At 38.7% G+C, this 19,593-nt stretch overlaps 1 protein-coding gene across 1 annotated transcript in view; it reads right to left on the bottom strand.

Moving 5' to 3' along the window:
• DNAH14 (dynein axonemal heavy chain 14) overlaps positions 1-19,593 on the bottom strand; it is a 419,312-nt gene that overhangs the window by 386,990 nt on the left and 12,729 nt on the right. The window contains exons 4-6 of the mRNA XM_075542667.1: positions 14,695-14,878; positions 13,611-13,701; positions 7,131-7,193 (exon numbers count right to left, since the gene is read on the bottom strand). Coding sequence (XP_075398782.1) covers positions 7,131-7,193; positions 13,611-13,701; positions 14,695-14,878 — 338 coding nt within the window. The remainder of the gene's footprint in view (positions 1-7,130; positions 7,194-13,610; positions 13,702-14,694; positions 14,879-19,593) is intronic.

Below are 19,593 nucleotides of genomic sequence, written 5' to 3'. Positions count from 1 at the left end.
GGAGAATTTTAAGAGCAGCAAGGGAAAGGAAGACAGTCACATACAAGGGTGTTCAGGTAAGAATATGCTCAGACCTATCAGCAGAAACCGTGAAGAGGGAGAGAGACTGGAGTAATATCTTCCAAAAGCTGAAAGAAAAAATGCTTTCCCAAGAATCCGCTAACATGCCAAATTATACATTAAGATAGATTGGGAGAAATCCAACCCTGTGGAAGATACTGGCTGACTCACTATGGTCAGAGGACCAACATTCACCAAGCACAAGCAGGAGATCACCATATAGCCCAACTTCATCCAGAAGCCAATGTGTAGACAGCAATTACCAAGAAAACATAACCTTAGAGGGAAAAGAAGACAAGAATGAAGCCCCCCAAACAAACACAGCACACTGATATGAAGGGAGATAGGAAAAACCCAAAACAAAAGGCATCCACATATTGTGATAACTCTGAATTCCAATGGCTTTCAATTCATACATTAAAAGAAAAATGCTAGAAGACTGGCTCAAAAACATAACCCAACAATCTGTTGCCTGCAAGAGACACATCTTAAGCACAATACAAAAATAAACTAAGAATAAAAGGCTGGCAGAAAGTATGCCAGGCAAACAGCAACTTAAAAAAAAGGAGGGTGGCAATCCCAATCTCGGTTCACCAGGTCATAAAGCTGGCAATTAATAAAAGGACAACCAGAAAAGCAAGGGAAAATAATTGGAGGATGAACAACCATCTTCTGAAACATGAATGGGTACTGTCCCAGATTAGAGAGGAGGTAAGTAAGTTTCTAGAAACTAATGTGTATGAGAATACAACATACCCAAACCTACAGGATACTGTGAAAGTAGTTATCAGAGATAGCTTGATATCAATAAATGCATACATGAAAAAAAGAAGACAGGCTATGACTGATATGTTATCCCCAAATCTCCAGCAATTAGAACAGTCAACAGAACAACTCCTCAAATAGAAAAAGAAATAATAAAAATCAGGGCAGAGTTAAACCAGTTGGAAGACAAAAGAATGATGCAAAGATTAATGCAGGGAAAAGACAGTTCTATGAAAGGATCAACAGAATTGACAGACCACTGGTGAAACTAACCTAGGAAAGAAAGGAACAAACATCAATAGCCAGGATGAGGGATGAAACAGGGGGACATCACAATAGACCCCAATGAGATGAAAAGGATAATAACAAAGTACTATGAAGGACTGTATTGTACTGATTTCAAAAACATGGAAGACATAGATAAATACTTGGAAAAAAATCCCTCCTTAGATTATTTTAGACACAGCTCAAGAACCACAACAAACCCATAGTGAAAGAAGAAATAGGTATGATTGTCAAGAAGCTACCAACAAATAAAGCCCCCGGACCAGACGGCTTCACAGGGGAATTCTACCAAGCACTCGGGGAAGAACTGACACTGATCCTCCACAAATTATTCCAGAGCATAGAAAAGAATGGCAAACTCCCAAACTCATTCTACAAGGCCAGAATTACTTTGATACCCAAACAGGGCAAGGATCCCACAGGAATAGAGAACTATAGACCGATATCTTTAATGAACATAGATGCAAAAATCCTTAACAAAATATTGGCCAATAGAATACAAAAGAATATAAACCATATCATGCACCATGATCAGGTAGGATTCATCCCAAGAATGCAGGTATGGTTTAACTGTTAAACTTCAGCATCTGAAAATCCATCAGTAATATACACCTCATTGATAAGGAAAATATATAAGAACTACATGATAATATTGATAGACACAGACAAGGATTTGACAACATCCAACACCCATTCCGAATTAAGACACTCATGAAGATAGGAATGGAAGGAAAATTTCTTAAACTAATACAAGTTATCTACAAAAAGCCAACAGCCACCATCATAGTCATTGGAGAAAAGATGGAAACAATCCCACTGAAAAAGGGGACCAGACAAGGATGCTCCTTGTCCCCATTTATATTCAACATTGTACTGGAGGTCCTAGCTAACAACATAAGGCAGTGGAAGGACGTTAAAGGCATCCGACTGAGAGAAGCAGGAGTGAAACTATCGTTATTTGCAGATGACATGATTCTGTACATTGAAAATCCCCAAAGTTCCACAATGGGAGGCCTTACAGCAATAGAGGATTGTGGAAGAATGACAGGACACAAGATCAACAAACAGAAGTATCTCTGTATACATTGGACAGGATCATAGAAGAGGAGATCAAGAAGGCAGTACTTTCACAATAGCCAAGAACAAAGTGAAATAACTAGGAATATATTTAACCCCCCCCCCCCAACTAAAGATCTATAGAAGGAAATCTACAAGGCCCTACTATAGGAAACCAAAAGTTACCTCCACAAACGGGAGAACATCCCATGCTCATGGATTGGGAGACTTAACATAGTAAAGATGTCAATCTTACCCCAAACACTTTATCAGTTTCACGCTATTCTGATACAAATACCAACAACCTTCTTCAAAGAATTGGAAAAAGTGACCACCAATTTCATATGGAGAGGGTAGGCCAGAATTAACAGACACATCCTAAAGAAGAAGGACAAACTCAGAGGGCTCACTTTACCTGATTTTAACACCTACTACACAGCCACAGTGGTCAAAAGAGTGTGGTACTGGTATAATGACAGATACTCAGACCAATGGAAATGAACAGAAAACCCAGAAATAAAACTATTAGTATGTAGATAACTGATCTTTGATAAGGGCTCAAAAAGCATCCAGTGGGAGGCAGATGCCCTCTTTAACAAATGGTTCTAGAAACAATGCAAATCCACATGTAGAAAATGAAACAATATGCTTACCCCACCCCATGCACAAGAACAAACTCAAGGTGAATCACAGACCTAGAAGTAAAACTCCAAACCATCAATAAAGGAATTGGGACTAACCTAAGATCATTGGCCCACGGAATACATAGGCTCACTGCAATAGGGAAGTGATCACACACAGGTTAACTGGAAATTGACAAGTGGAATTTAATAAAAATAAAACATCTGTGCGTGTCCAAAGACTTCAGCTAGAGGGTAACAAGGCAACCAACAGACTGGGAGAGAATTTTTAGCAATGACACACCAGCCTAGGGCTTATTACTAAAATCTATAATACTCTTCTGGCCTGCAAAAAAAAAAAAAAAAACAACAAACCAGATAACCCTGTAAAGAAGTGGGCAAAAGAACTGAAAGGAAATTTCACTGGGGAGAAGACCCACATAGCCAATATACACATGAGAAAATTCTCCCAATCATTAACCATAAGAGAAATGCAAATTAAAACAACCATGAGATACCATTTAACACCCTTGAGGCGAACCCAAATCAGAAAATCAGAGAGCAACAAATGTTGGAGGGGATATGGCGAAATAGAAACTCTCCTCCGCTGCTGGTGGTCTTGTGTCAGGGTACCCTCCCTAACACATTATCACGGGTCCGGTAGTTGCAATTGCACAGCAATGATAAGTAAAGACTAGAGTAAAGTCATGGAGAGCATGGGAGATAGAAGAGAGATTGAAATAATGGAGTCAGACACATTTCATGGTAGCATGCTCACCTCTGCCTTACTTGTTGGTCCACATGGAGAGAGATATTTATTGCTAACCAAGACTTTAATATTCTCTGGGGATGTGCAAGCCCCCTAATTACAGGTGAGGACATATGTCATAGGAAAGGGTTATGCTATAGGTAATACAGTAAGGGGAGGAGGGTGATCTAGGGGTAGACACTCAATACGAAGAGGAGGGATTGGGGTATCCATGTGACAAGATGGGTGCATCCTAGATTCAGGATGGCAGTCTAACTTTGGATGTCACTGAGCCGTTTTGACTTGTTCTCTGGCCCACCATAGAAACCATTATCAGTAGAGTGCAAACCCCACCTACAGGAACAAAACTAATGGTCACACGTCTTTAGGGAGAAGTAGCCCATTGTCCTTAACAGCAGAGAGCTGAGCCTACCTGTGGTGGCACCAGACAGTAGTCTGGCAACTGAATGCCTTCAGGGAAGTAACTTGACAATCATTTACCATTAACTACAAGCAGTGTCCTGACTGTAACATATTTGGGGGAGATGACTTGGGAGAAATCTTTCTGTTTCCCACAGTCGTGTAGATATGTACAGCCACTGTGGAAAGCAATCTGGTGCTATTTAAAGAAAGTAGAAATCAATCTACCTTATGACTCAGCTATCCCTCAACTAGGCATACACCCAGAAGAGGTAAGAAATCAAACACAACCAGTCATCAACTGTGCCCCAATGTTTATTTTGGTACAATTCACAGTTGCAGAGATTTGGAAACAACCTAAATTTCCATTGATAGATGAGTGGATTAGTAAACCCTGGCACATACACAAAGGAGTACTACACATCACTAAGAAGCACAGACGATCACAGGAAACACGTCATTTCATGGGAAAAGCTGGAGGAAATTATGCTAAGTGAGGTCAGCCAATCACAAGAGGACAATTATAACATGATTCCCCTGAGGCAAGTATAATCAGCACAGCAGGAATAGAAGAAAAGACACCTATCTCACAACATACGGGTGGAGACACAGCAGCCGAGAGGAGGTCAGACCAAACCCTAGGAGGTACATGTGAATCCAACGTAAAGAAGAGGAAAGGGGGGAAGGAGGAGGGAGAAACGATGGGTGTGGTGGGTCGGGGGAGAAACTGAGATGTTGGAATGGGGGGAGCAAGGCACTAATCCACCCACGGGGAGAGGATTGGTTATGTGCCCACAGAATTGGGCGTGTGCATACAGACCCCACCAAAGCTCACCGAACCAGGAGTAACTACATGGAGGACCGAATGAAAAGACTGGGCTACAGGGATGGCCCCAACCAGAGCCAGTCTCACCTGACCCTAGAAGTATGTGTGACAGACAACAATCCTAAACCTCCTTCCGGTGGGCAAAAGGAGCTGACTTACCTTGCCCACATGGAAGCAAACCAAGAAGGAAAAAGAGAAACGGACAGTCGACTTAGTCTCCATGTTGGCACACCAAGCCTGGAGGATGATGTCCCTGTACGGAGCTGCTAAGGCACAGAGAGGACTGAAGGACTTCCAACAACTCAATACATGTTGCCCCCTCACTGGAGAGTACTGCAGCAGAGGACAATAATGGGGACACACCACAGAGAGGTAGTGTGGCCTGAATTCTCCGCAACGGAACAGATCAAGAAAGGAGCAAAACAGATCAGTAATAGAGAAAAGCCAACCCACAAATCCCCAAAAGAGCTTCAAAAATAGACTTCAGACTTAGACAGCTCCATAACTTCTCCAGGACTGGGGGGAAGAGATTCATAGGGCCAGCGGACAGACATGGGACTATTGTATGTTTTCTTTTTTCCTTATTTCTTTCTTATTCTCACCTTGTTCTTTCCTTTTTACAAGCTTTTGTTTTTCTATCGTTTGGCCCAGTACACTGCTGGTTTGCTTACTTATATAAAACAGTAATGGGAAGGAAGCTCGGGGAGAAAGCAATGGGGCCAATGGACCCCGAAGGGTCTTGAGGGGAGAAGGTGGTAGGGGGTAGGGTGTGGTGAGCACACAACACCATAGATAAGGAAACAACTAGGGGATTAAAACCAACAGCTAGGAGGTTGTAGAGATCCTGTGGATATTAGAGCAACACCAATCTAGTTGAGAGGAAGTACTACGAGGTGGAAGAAGGGGGACTATGATGGTGGGACAGGAGGAGGCAAATGAAAACAGAGGAAGGCTCGAGGAAGCAAAGCTATAGACAGAGGTGTGTACTTATATAAATACAAAAATCCATAAAAATAGAAGTATTGGCCTATGTACATATATTTATAAGGCAATATACTGAGGTTGCAGGCGGGCCTTGGGCCTCAGCTCATAACCTCCCACAATACAAGAACACTTTGGTCTAACACACTGGCATTCTGTGATGCTCACTGATCCCCCTACTCTCCTACCCCCCCGACACAATCACTGAAGGCAAAATGGGTGCATAAGCAAACGTGGTGTAGAAAGTGATGGTACCTGGCATATAGCATCTGGGGTCTTAAAGGCTTGAAGTTAAACAAGTGGCCATCCAACAGTGAAGCAACAAGCCCACATAGAAGAAGCACACCAGCTGGTGCAAGCATGAGGTGTCATCGGGCCCGAGTAAAAGGCATCAGAAGATTCATAACAAAAACAAACAAAAATGCATTGTTGAGAAATAGGGAGGCCAGAGCAGAGACCCAAAGTCCATTTGTAGACAATGGAAGATCCCCCCACAGAGGGGTCTCAGGGAAGGGATGAGTCAATCAGTGTGCAGTAGGGCACCAATGGATCACTCAATGTACCTCTAGTTTCTTGAGGCTTCCTCACCCCCCACTATCATGACCCCAGCGCTGCTTCCCACTCTGGACCGGGCCGGAACATGTACACAGGGATAGACAAGAAATAAAGCTCGTGACACACAGAAACTAGAAACAGGAATGGGAATAGCGATACCAAAAGGGTAGGGGGTGGGGGAGAGAAGGGGAGGACGGGGGCACTAATCACAATGAATGGAACTTAGCTACACACACCCCTCTAGGGGGAAGAACAACAGAAACCAGAGGGGGAGGGAGACTGGTCATTGCGGCATATGAAAATAACAACAATCTATAATCTATCAAGGGGTCGCGAGAGTAGGGGCGGGGGAAGAAAAGGAGAGCTGATCCCAAGGCTCAATAGAAAGTAAATGTCTAGAAAAGAACCATGGCAATATATGTACAAATATGTCTGGTACAATTGATGTATGGATTGTGACGAGAGTTGTAAAAGCCCCCAATAAAATAAAAAGTCAGCAACTCTAGAAATAGAATTAACTGGCATACATCTTGGATGATTTCATCATTCTTCTTTTTGGAACTGAAAGTTAGATCAAGTATATAAGTTAAATAATCAAGGTACTTCTTAACACAGATTTCTTCAAGTCACAGAGTGGTAATGGAAATATATTAAGTGTTTAATTACCTTTTAAAAATTAGGATGGGCAAATTTAATATAAAGACAATTAAATGTGAATTTCCAATTACTGAATTAAATTCATATGTGCTATATCCTACATTTTCAAAATATGGCTTTGAAAAATTTTTTTCAGATAGTATATAGCAAGACCTACCTGCTCTTCTCGGTCTTAATTCTTTTAACATTCATTTTCCAGATAACAAATATTTTATTAACTCTGAAAAGAAAAAGACATTTCTTATTTTAGATTTTAATAATATTTTAATACAGAATATATTTAGTAAAGGCTTAGTAATATTAGAAACTTCTCTAGAATGTTTTCATTCATATTCTAAAAGTAAGTACTAAAAATATAAATAAATTTTCTCCCACACTCAACCGCATATAAAGCAAAATATAAATGTTAATAAAAATAAATAAAAGTCACTATAACTCTGATAGTTACATAGTTCACTTAGCTGTGACATTCCAATAAGTATAAAATACATTATTTTCCTTTTATAGTACAAAAAAAATCGGAAAAAGCTGGAACTTGTCTAGGACAGAAACCTAAAGACTCAAATATTTTCCACTAAAAATAACAGTAGAAAAAGTGGTAAAACTGAACCTTACCACAGTGGAAAATTTGCAAGACTTGGAAAAAAGGAGGCAATTCCATTGAGTTCCAGTTCTCACAGGTTGAAATGAATACAATTATGTACTATAATTGTCCAAAGAAACTCATTTTGAGAAGGTTGCAGATTTATTTTCATACATTAACTAGGGGAAGAGAGTCTCTTCAACAAATGTTTCTGGCAAAATTTGATTTCCATTTGTAGAAGAATGAAACAGGACCCACATCTCACCCCATATACAATTAAAGAACTCGAGATGGATTACAGACCTACATGTAAATCCTAGTACTACCAGTAATACTCTAATACTACTCTCCATAAGGAGCCATGGTGGCATAGTGGTTATGTGTTGGGTTTTGATTCATAAGGTCAAGGGTTCAAAACCATCAGGCACTTCATGGGAGAAAAACTGGGCTTTTTACTCCCGTAAACAGTCACAGCCTCAGAAGCTCAAGAGATCAGTTTTACCCTGTCCTATAGGGTTGCTATGTGTTGGCATGGACTCAGTGGCAGGAAGTTAGTGAATACTGCCAAGATTATCAATGAGAAAATAGAGGCAAATTTAAGGGCCCTAATACAGTGCATGAACACACTACCAAACATAACAAAAAACATACTCACCCAAAGATTCTAAAAATAAGACACTTCTGTGCATCAAAAGACTTCATCCAAAGAGTGAAAAGAAAACCCTCAGAATTGGGGGGTGGGGGGATGGCAATGGCACCACAGACAAGGGGATAATCTCTAAAACGTGTAGAATACTGTAACACCTCAACCAAAAAGGGGGAGTCATCCAATTAAAATGGGCAGAGGACATGAGCACACCGTTTACCAAATAAGACATCCAGGCAGCCAGCAAACATGCAGAAATGCTCATGATCACTGGGCATCTGAGAGATGCAGATAAAACAATGAGATGCCACCGAAAACCTATTTTGAGGGTAGAATTCAAAACAAACAAAACCAAACAAAATAGCCCAAATGCTGGAGATGCTGCAGAGATTGCTGGTGGGACTGTAAAATTATGCATCCACTATGGAAAGTGGGACAGCGCTTCTCAAACAACCGAGACGCAGTCTTTTACTTGGTATATGCCCTAAAGGAGTCAGAGCTGTGACGTGAATAGACATGCACAGCCCTTTTCATTGCTGCACTAGGCACAATAACAAGAAGGTAGAAACAACCTAAATGCTCTTAAGTGGAAGAATGGATTAAAAAAAAGTTGGTGTGCACACACAATGGAATATTATTCTAGCACTAAAAAGTAACAATGAAACTTTGAAACACCTCATGATATGGATGGATTTGGAGGACATTACACTGAGTAAAATTAGTCAATAACAAATAGATACGTGTTATATGAAAGTTATTATAAAAGTGAAAAAGTAAGATAAAGATTGTTTCATGGCAAAAGAAACAGCCCTGATGATTAACAGGGATAGGAGGGGAAGAGGCTCAGAGACTAGAGCGTAGATTGAGTAACTTGAGTAAAGGCGATGATAGTATTGAATATGAAGGAGAGGAGAAATCAAAAGGGGGTAGGACAAGGGGGGGGGTGTCGACACGTAGTCTTTTAAGTTGTTGAATACAAATTTAATTTTTTGAAATGTAAACTTCCACTTAATTCACAATTACAAGTAAAAAACACACACCTCAGTTTAAGAGCTAATGAAAAGGTACATTGACATGAAATATTTGCCTAGTGCTAATTAAAGAATTAATATCATTGTGATATAATCTCAAAAATACAGAAGCATTTGTGATTTTAAAAATTCAAAGACTACATCAAGAAATGCACTTGAGAATTTACTACAAAAGGAGTTGAACAATTTCCCTGGTGAGCATGCATCATCTAAAACTTTCATACACCTGAAATCGGCATAGTCAGCTGTCGCTATGAATCTCTCTCAGCTTCTCTAGATCGGTATTTTACACCAGTCAAGGTCCATCTGCTGCACGTTCCGCAGTTTGAAGCCACCAGTGGCTCTCCAGGAGGAAGAGGGAGTTTTCCATTACATTCTCAGAAACCTAGTGGGGCAGCTCTACCTTGTCCTCTAGGGTGGCTGTGCATCAATTGATTCAATGACATTGAGTTTGTTTTTTCGAGTGCCATATGCAATGCTCCCTCAGAACCATTTCCATTTTAGGGAAGACAACTCCCTTTACATAAATACTGAGACGTGATTATTTTGGGGCACATTAGATTCCTTACCTAGCTGGCACCATTTGGTGGGGAGAGGTGAATGATTGCTCAGTCATAGTTGACCAAAGGGAAACAGAACAACCCGTTTTAGGGTTGACGTTGGTTCATTTGAATCCAAGAAAATGGGAAGAGGCCTTGCGATATTGAAGCAGTTCCAAGAAAACCCCAGGATGTCCTTATTTGCACAGGCATCCTTGTTGGTCTTAGATCCTATCAAGTTCCAACTCATAGCTACTGTCTGCACAACAGAAGGAAACTCTGCTCAGGTCTGCGCCACCCTCACAGTCATCTCTTTCTCCCATTGCTGACTGCCAGTGTGTCTGTTCTGACTCACCGTGACTTAGGTTCCCACTGCATAGGCTAGAACTACCTCAGGGTTTCCAAGACTACATCTTGTGTGTGTGTGTGTGTGTGTGTGTGTGTGTGTGTGTGTTTAGATAGGTATGTAGAAGTGAAATGGCTTCTCTCTCTTTTTTCTCTATTAGAAATTGTTTTTCTTCTGTACTGCCACAGAACTCTTACATACATCCTCAGTCCTAGTTGTGAAAAGGCCTTAAGAGAAAGAAACTCAATGTGCAGTCCAACACACAAAGGGGAAAGATTTCAAAAATATTTATCCAACAATTCTTAGCATTTTAAAATTAAATTTTCATTAAAACATTTTTAAAGTTTCAAAATGTCATTGAAGAATAACATGAAAAATGTGGGTGCAAGGAGAAAAAAAGACGTTGCAAAATTTTAAGATTGATATGAAGGTCTTAGTTTAACATAAAAGAATATATTATATGGATTTGTTATCCCGATAAATATGAACAACATTAACACCACCAACAAAAAGCATAGTTTGGCAATAAATGTTTCAATAAGTTAAATAAACTTCTTTATATTGATGTGCAGTGACAAGCAAAAGTTGTGCTCTTAAATTTCTTTCTGTTTTATGCAGTTTCAAAGCCAAGGGGGAAAAGCGTGGTGTGATTGCACAAGGACAGACCTACAATGTTCACAAGCAAAACCATCTACCTGACAAAGCCGGCTGGACCAGAGCATGGACACTGGTATAGATAGGAACCGGAAACACAGGGAATCCAGGACACATGGTCCCTTTAGGACCAGTAGTAAGAGTGGCGATACCGGGAGGGTGGAGGGAAAGTGGGGTATAAAAGGAGAACCGATTACAAGGATTCTACATCTAACCTCCTCTCTGGGGGACTGACAACAGAAAAGTGGGTGAATGGAGACATTGGACAGTGCAAGATATAACAAAATAATAATTTATAAATTATGAAGGGTTCATGTGGGAGGAGAGAGCGGGGAGGGAGGAGAAAAATGAGGAGCTGATACCAAGGGCTCAAGTAGAAAGCAAATATTTTGAGAATGATGAGGGCAACAAATGTACAAATGTACTTGACACCATGGATGGATGGAGGGATGGATGGATGGATGGATGGATGGATGGATGGATGGATTGTGTTAAGAGTTGTATGAGCCCCCAATAAAATGATTTCCAAAAAAGCTGCTTGTACAGGAAATCATTTTACAGCTATTGGATGATGAATGAATATCATTAATTGCTCACCCCTGTCATGTTTAGCTTTTCATCTTAAAGAGTGGACAATGCCTCTACGTTTGTCTGTGGAGAGGCTCGTGGTATTGAACTGCTGCCCTTTCAGTTAGCAGCCCAAAACACAACCCACTAGACTCCCAGATCTTACAGATGTAGTCAAATCGATTCCTGTGTGTCATTGTTTATGTTGCTGAAAAACATGTATTTTCAATGGAAAAGTTGTTGCTCTTGAAAAATTCTCTCATGCAACATTCAGCACTTTGCTGTGGTTGTCCCCAAGGCCGTATTTTCCAGCTACTGACCTTTTCTCTTTCCAGCTTTCACAGTTTAATCACCAATAATTGTCAAGGCACCTAACTTGCATGTTTGATCAATTTCAGAATGAAGAGGTGGGTAGAATTCTTCAGTTGCTTCATCATGGAAATGGTGGTTGGTGCATAAATATGAACAATAGTTGCATTAACTGATCTTCCTTGTTGGAACATAGCTATTACGTCATCACATACAGCATTGTACTTTGAGAGAGATCTTGAGGCATACTTTTTGAAGATGAATTCACTGCCATTGCTCTTGAATTTGTCATTCTGGCATAGGAAATCACACGATTGTCCAACTCAAAATGGCCAATTCTAGTACGTTTCGGCTCAGTAATTACTAGGATCTATGTCTCCGTGTGTTCCCTTTCCTTTTTGATGACTCAATTTTCCTAGATGTCCATGCGGACTTTCCACACTCCAATTATTAATGGATGTTTGCAGCTGTTTCTGTGTTGCATCATGCCCAAGACTAAATAAAGACCATAAAACTACTCTTCTTCCCCTATCATTAAAGCTGATGGTACTTCAAGAAGGAAACTTCTCTCCAGTCACGTTTAAATTCCCCCCGCTGCTGTGGCTCATCTTTGAGCACGCCGGCAGTGGTCTGCTGTCATTCATAAAGCTTTCAGTGGCTCCTTCCTGAGAAATAAATGGACCACCTGTTTCTTCTTCATAGCCTGGAAGCTCCACTAAAATCTGTTTATCATCGGTGACTCTGCTTGTATGTGAAGTCCCAGTGACATAGCTCCCATCCTCAGAGCAACATGCGAGCCACCAGAGTAAAGCACACCGACAGACAGGAACCTCACGAGGGTTTTTATAGAGATGAAACTGTCATACATAGTTTTGAAAATCAGCTATGTGGCATGTGACCTAGACAACATCCTGTCTAACATTGAACACGCATTAAGTTTTCTCCTGCTTTAGAATATTGAAACCTGATAAATCCTGAGCCTGGAAGTTGTCTCTCAGATTTTGAGATGGCTGGCTCCTTTTCAATATTTAGTTCTCTACCACATTGCGGACGATCTTTTCTGAAGTAATAACTAATGCCCATTTCTGTTTTATTATCGAATCAGTATCTGAATTTATCTTTTTTTAAAACTTATTTTGATAGCTACCTCCCTCCATTAGGATGCAAATGTTATAGGAAGAGAAACTTCTCTTTCTTTTCTTCAGGATTCTATCTCTAGTGTTCAGTGGTCCAGTGAGAAAAAATAGGTACATAATCAATAGTTTTTCAATAATTGAATAACTTCTCTGCCACAAAATCCATGCCCTTGTGTTTTATACTAGTCTCTGGAGTTCTTATAGTTATTTACTACATTAAATGCTAAAAGTAATTATTTACCTACCTTTGAATCCCCAGGTCACAAAGAAAAGACAAAGAAACAAGCAAAAAATTGATAAAATTAGATACAAATATTAAAAGTTTGTATTGTTTTGATATGAAATGCAATGCATGTAGAAGTAGATAATTTATTTAAATGATCTTGAATCAACAAATTTCGCCATCTCTCTTACTATGTTTTATTTTCCCTCATAATATTTAATCTTCATATGTAAGCTTGTTTACTATCTGACTCACCTATTATTATATTGTTTTTTTTAGAGCAGGGATATTATTTGGTTTGATCAATATGGTATCCCTAGCATTTATAATAATCCTTGTTTATAACAGACTCATTTAATCAATCAATACATTTATAAGGAAAATAAAAAATGAAAGTACTGTATTTAAGTTTGGTTGACTATACAGTATCTTTAAAAATAATGTTATCCAAAATAATAACAGTCAAGAGTCTTAATACTTAAATGGGTAACCCATTTTTTGTTGTTCTCTAAAAATATTTTGTGGACTACTCAATTTCCTCATAAATCTTGCCAGGACAATTGCTTTTCCAATCTACAAATAATTGAAGTTTCTTTATCTCACCGGAAACTGAAAAATATCTTGAAACTCTGTAGTAAGTAGTAACATTTTCTTTCCATTAGCCATTCCATAACAGGTAAGAGTTCTGTTTCTTCTCTATTACGTACTTTAGTAACCTGTTTGTGGAAAATAAAATGAAAAGATAGTTTTGAGAATGTTTTCGTTTCCTCATCTACGTAAACAGCACTTTGATAATGACCACAAGTTATAATAACACAGTTCTTTGTTCAGCCACTGATTTAAGGTTTGTCCGACTACCTCTGTCCTCCTAGCCTCTCAACTAAATTCTACGTATGCCAAGGCACTATCAAATCTGCATGAAGTGGATCAGTATGTGCATTGAAGAAAATACCTCTGACTTGCATTATTACTATGTGAAAAATAAGGCGAAAGCGTGTATATAATAACAGTATACATGAAGATACAGAGGCATTTTTACCTCTAGAAGAAATTTCACAAAAATGTTAACATTCAGATTGGGGAGAAGAATTCTTGGAAAGAGAGAGTGAATTCCTTGATGCAAGGAATTTAGTTTTTAAATGCCAAATGGGATATCAGTGTAGCCACTTCATGGCTGTTGCATTCCATTGTTAAAATTAAGTTCCAAAAATATCACATTTTTAGAAAATATGAAAATTCCATGACGAAAATGCTCATAGGAAAAATATCAATATCTTCTCCTTTCTTTTCCCTAGAAATGTTTACCTCATCCACCCTACATAATAAGATGATTTCTACATCTGACAATAAAGTTTCTGACAAATTCTACCAAGAGAGATCACCTTATTGATAATATTTTTATTATTACAAGTTTATTATGTCATCAAATGCTTAAATTTTTCCTTTTAAAATGATACTATTAATAATGTGAGAGGTGAAAAAGTTTCTTAAAAGTTGTATTCTCAAGCCTAAAAATCTCAAAGCAAGAAAGACAATTATTTAATAATTTTTTCCTAAGAAGGCCCTTAAACCTTCAGAAAATTTATCTCATTGTTGAATTAACTGCAAATATGATCAGTTTTGCCTTAAACACACAGAGATAAATGTGTTCAATGAACTTCAATGAAAATAATTTCTATTATGATACCAATATTTGAAAAAATTCTATTACATATTACTTTTGAAATAAATGTAGCAGTAATAATCCAAAATTCTTTGCAACATCGAGCTGTTTGAGCAGAGACTGCCTCAAGATCATATAGACTGTCAGGGCATTTGGGCTTCTTCCTGGGAAGGCAATATACGTATTCTCCATCATCTTTCAAAGGTTCCTAAGGTGAAAAAAAGAATTCAAGTGAAGTGATAAAATCGTCAAACACATTACAAAGTCAATTGCAATAATTTTAATATAGATTAAATATAAAGATAATATTGTTGAAGAAAGCTAGCTGTATGTAATCAAAGCTCAATAGGATCAATCAGAAAAGGATTAAATCTAATATTTTATTTTCATAGATGTTTTTGGAACACTCATAAAAACTTATCTATATGCTTATTAGTTAATATACACTTTCTAACTCAAAAGCTTGACAATATATCTTGTACATATATGTTCTACCTCTATTAAATTTGTCTGCCAACTCCAGAATTGTCTTGAGGGAGAGTGAATATATAATTTATTATAATAATGATTGATTAATATTATAATAACAATAGTTAATATTTGTTAAGGAAGTATTGTTTTAATAAATAGTAAGTGTTCTAATATGCAATCATTAAAACCATTGTAAGTTTCATCCCTTAAACTTTAATTTCTTAAATTTATAGAGATTAACATTGCATTTTTATAATCTCATTAAACAAATGCTTAAATTAATATTTAGAGAAGTTAGATAAATTAAAAATATCACAGAGCCAAGAACTGGTAGGATAGGAATCTGATTACTAGTGTGACTCTTAACTTATATTGTGAGCTACTGCAATATACTGCAATGCTTTTCCCTCATTAACTCACTATTCCACATAGCAGAAAAATAATTTAAATGTGTCTTATTTTAACTTTCAAACTCCAAACCTCTACTAGCTCTAAATGTGTGCATAAACAAATGTGGTGAAGAAAGCTGATGGTGCCCAGCTATCAAAAGATATAGCGTCTGGAGCAGAGGTCCTCAAACTATGGCCCACAGGCCACATGTGGCCCACTGAGGAAATTTATCTGGCCCGCTGAGTGTTATTGCCATAGCTGCCTGTCCTGCTTAGCAGCCAACTCGTCCAGTGTGCATAGGAATTTGTTCATATTTTTTTTAAAAAACTATAGTTCGACCCTCCAACAGTCTGAAGGACAGTGAACTGGCCCCCTGTTTAAAAAATTTGAGGACCCCTGATTCTGGAGTCTTAAAGGCTTGAAGGTAAACAAGCGGCCATCTAGCTCAGAAGTAACAGAGCCCACATGGAAGAAACACACCACCTGTGTGATCATGAGGTGCTGAAGGGATCAGGTATCAGGCATCAAATAACAAAAAAAATCATATCATTGTGAATGAGGGGGAGTGAAGATTGGGGGGGGGACCCAAAGCCCATCTGTAGGCAACTAGACATCCCCTTACAGAAGGGTCTCGTGGAGGAGACGAGCCAGTCAGGGTGCAGCAACAATGCACATGCAACATAGCAACGATGAAACATACAACTTTCCTCTAGTTCTTGAATGCTTCCTCCCCCACCCCACCACTATCATGATCCCAATTCTACCTTACAAATCTGGCTGGACCAGAGGACGTACACTGGTACAGATAGGAACTGGAAACACAGGGAATCCAGGGTGGATGATCCCTTCAGTGGCAATACCAGGAGGGTGTAGGGAGAGTGGGGGAGAAAGGGAGAACTGATTAAAAGAATCTACATATAACCCCCCTCCCTAGGGGACGGACAACAGAATAGTGTGTGAAGGGAGATGTCAGACAGTGTAAGATATGAAAAATAATAATAATTTATAAATTATCAAGGGTTCATGAGGGAGGAGAGAGCAGGGAGGGAGGGGGGAAAATGAGGACAGATACCAAGGGCTCAAGCAGAAAGCAAATGTTTTGAGAATGATGAGGGCAATAAATGTAAAAATGTGCTTGACACAATGGATGTATGGATGGATTGTGATTAGAGTTGTATGAGCCCCCAATAAACTGATTTAAAAAAGTAAAAGTTCTAAAAGTATGTAAAAATTAAGCTTAATCTCTTCTGGAAATTAAATTTGACTATAATTTTAATATTCTTTATTATAATATATGATACCCTCAAAACTTATTGAATAGAATAAGTATTATTATAGTTTTATAATGTGGGCCTCATTTTACAGACTTTTGTTTTTGTCTCCCTAGTACAAAGATTGTTGTTTGCTTTTTCTCAATTATCTCAACTGTTGATTTCAGTTTCTTATTTTGGCTTCTAATATAAGGAGTTCCTAGAAACCTTAGAAAACTATTTTAAAAACTGAAATTAGATGAAGCAAATAAGCACTGAGTTAATGATGATTTATAAATGGCATGAATTTTGTGTGTGACCATTATTTGGTCACATGAGGCATTCCATTCAAGTTTCAAGATTCTCAGAAAGTTAGGGTATATACCATTATTATTTATTTAAAAATATTCCATTGGAGGTACCATTATTTTAAATAATCATATCTATAATCACAGAATTCTATTCTAAAATGTATTAATATTTTGCCAATTAAATTATTCTTTTTCCACTAAAACAAATATACAAGTATCTGTTTTAATACTCTCAATTCCATCCTACACATATGAATGAGATGCACTTTTTTGGAAGTCCAAAGGCATGATGCCCAAATACAAGCTATGAGTTGTGCTGTTTTATTATTGTTATTATTTTCACTACTAAGCCTACTGTTGGGCAGGCATAATGCCACATGCTTTATCTCATTTAACCTTAAAAGCAAATCTCTGGGCTAAATATTATTAATTCTACCTTAAGGTTAAAAATACAAAAACCCAGAGAGCTTAGAGATGTGATTAAATCACACAGTACTTGGAAATAGATATTTGAAATTAAATTAATCTGATTCCATTATGAATGTATTTTCATTTATATTATCTGCTCTTATGGTGACAGTCTAGAGCAGGGGTCAGCAAACTATGACCACTGAGCAGGTGGCTAACTGGACAGATATTTCTGTAAATAAAGTTTTACTGGCTGGAATGCATCCACATCAATTGATTTACATACTGCCCACGGTGGCTTTCAAACTGTAATATTGACTTGATACAACAGAGATAAAATGATCTGTGAAGTCTAAATACTTATTACCTGACCCTGTGCAGAAAAATAAAAAAGTCCTGACTGACTATTGTGCATCCAAATCATCTGGATTGCCTGTGAAAATGTAGATCGCAGGGTCTGAAGACAAAGAGTTAGGAAATCAAAAGGAAAGAAAGCAATCAACATTTCTTAAGCTGAAAAACTGAAAGAAAAATTCAAGCCTCGAGTTGAAATATTGGAGGATTCTGTGGGCAGGATTTTGAACAATGCAGGAAGCTTCAAAAGAAGGTAGGAATGCATAGTTATACCCTATAAAGAATTACCCAGCTACCAAACACCGGGCACCTAGCCTGGTGTGACTGAGACCATGAAGACAACAAAGGTGGTCAAGAGCAAAAGGCTTAATTTTACTGTTGAATTTGCAATAGCTGAAGCTAACAGTCAGCAAACACCAACTGCACCAAAGTCTGAGAGAGGCAGAGATTTTTATACATGAGCGTTGTCGGTTGCACATCAGGAACAAGTTTATCTATTTTTTTGCTACATGCTTTCTACACAAGTAAACTGCATATACAAATATTTTTCAAGGATCACTATGATCCATCTCTGGTGTCAGCAAAAACTCCTGACCACTTGTGATTTCTCAAGAAGTTACAGTTACTTCTCGCATTGAGGGGAGCCTTGGGAGGACTCTCAAAGGAATATGATGCACTTTCTATAGAATGCTGGGTATAAAGTAAGTTATTTCAAGAGATAGTGTATTATCAAAAGTCGATGATGGTATTGAGAAAAGAAACCCAAGTTGCACTGAAGGTATTAGCAAAAAAAACCCCAAAGTTTTAGTAATTAATGGAATATTAAGTGACACCAATCAAGAAATGCTTTCAGTGCTACAGGTGGCCATTACCATGCCAAGAAATTCGGAGGACAATTAGTTGGCCAATCAATTGCCGCAACCTGCACATCTTGTTGAACACCTGGAGGAGAACAACGGGAGATGAAGACAAGACACAAGACAGGATGCAGAAAGCTGAGGCCAGGGGGAGCCTTTTTCCCTAATGAGAGAGAAGACTGCCCGGCAACTGCAGCACATGTAATTATGCATGCAAGACTGCCTAAGGAGTTGTATCCCAAGCTCAAGGGGAGGATGAATCCAGGAACTGGGAGTATAGCTGACCTTGAGCAGAACTTCATGCTTCAGCAGTTTCCCAGGGAACAAGAGGTGAAGCGTCTACTTTATCTTAGGCCAAGGTCATCCAGTGCCGGGAACAAGAGGTGAAGCGTCTACTTTATCTTAGGCCAAGGTCATCCAGTGCCTCGGCTCCTTGGGTTGTTGAGCTGACATCCCTTCCCATGGGGCCTTGCCTCAACCATGGGGAACCTTTCCACAAGGCCCTGCCTCAACCGGGAGAGATGATGGTCCTGTCCTCCTTGCCCAAGGAGTAGTCAGCTTCACGCCCAGCATTCCTCATTTGTGCCCAGTCCAAAGAAAGGTGACCAAGCAAAATGGGAAACTTATCAAACAGTATCATTAACATTACATGTAGGTAAATTTTGCTGAATTCAAAAATGGTAACCACCGTTCATTAAGTGGAAACTTCCGTAAATTCAAATCAGATTCAGAAGAGGACATGTAACAAGAGTTGTTACTGACATCAGATGAACCTTGGCTATAAACAGAGAAGACTAGAAAGATTTTCACCTGCGTTTTGTTGACTATGCAAAGACATTCGACCTTGTAGATTATAACACATTATAGATAACATAGAGAAGA

This window comes from Tenrec ecaudatus, chromosome 1, assembly GCF_050624435.1.
Source record: "Tenrec ecaudatus isolate mTenEca1 chromosome 1, mTenEca1.hap1, whole genome shotgun sequence".
Classification (NCBI taxonomy): Eukaryota; Metazoa; Chordata; class Mammalia; order Afrosoricida; family Tenrecidae; genus Tenrec; species Tenrec ecaudatus.
Note: the sequence above shows the minus strand (reverse complement) of the source record. Positions and strands in the feature narration are given on the sequence as shown.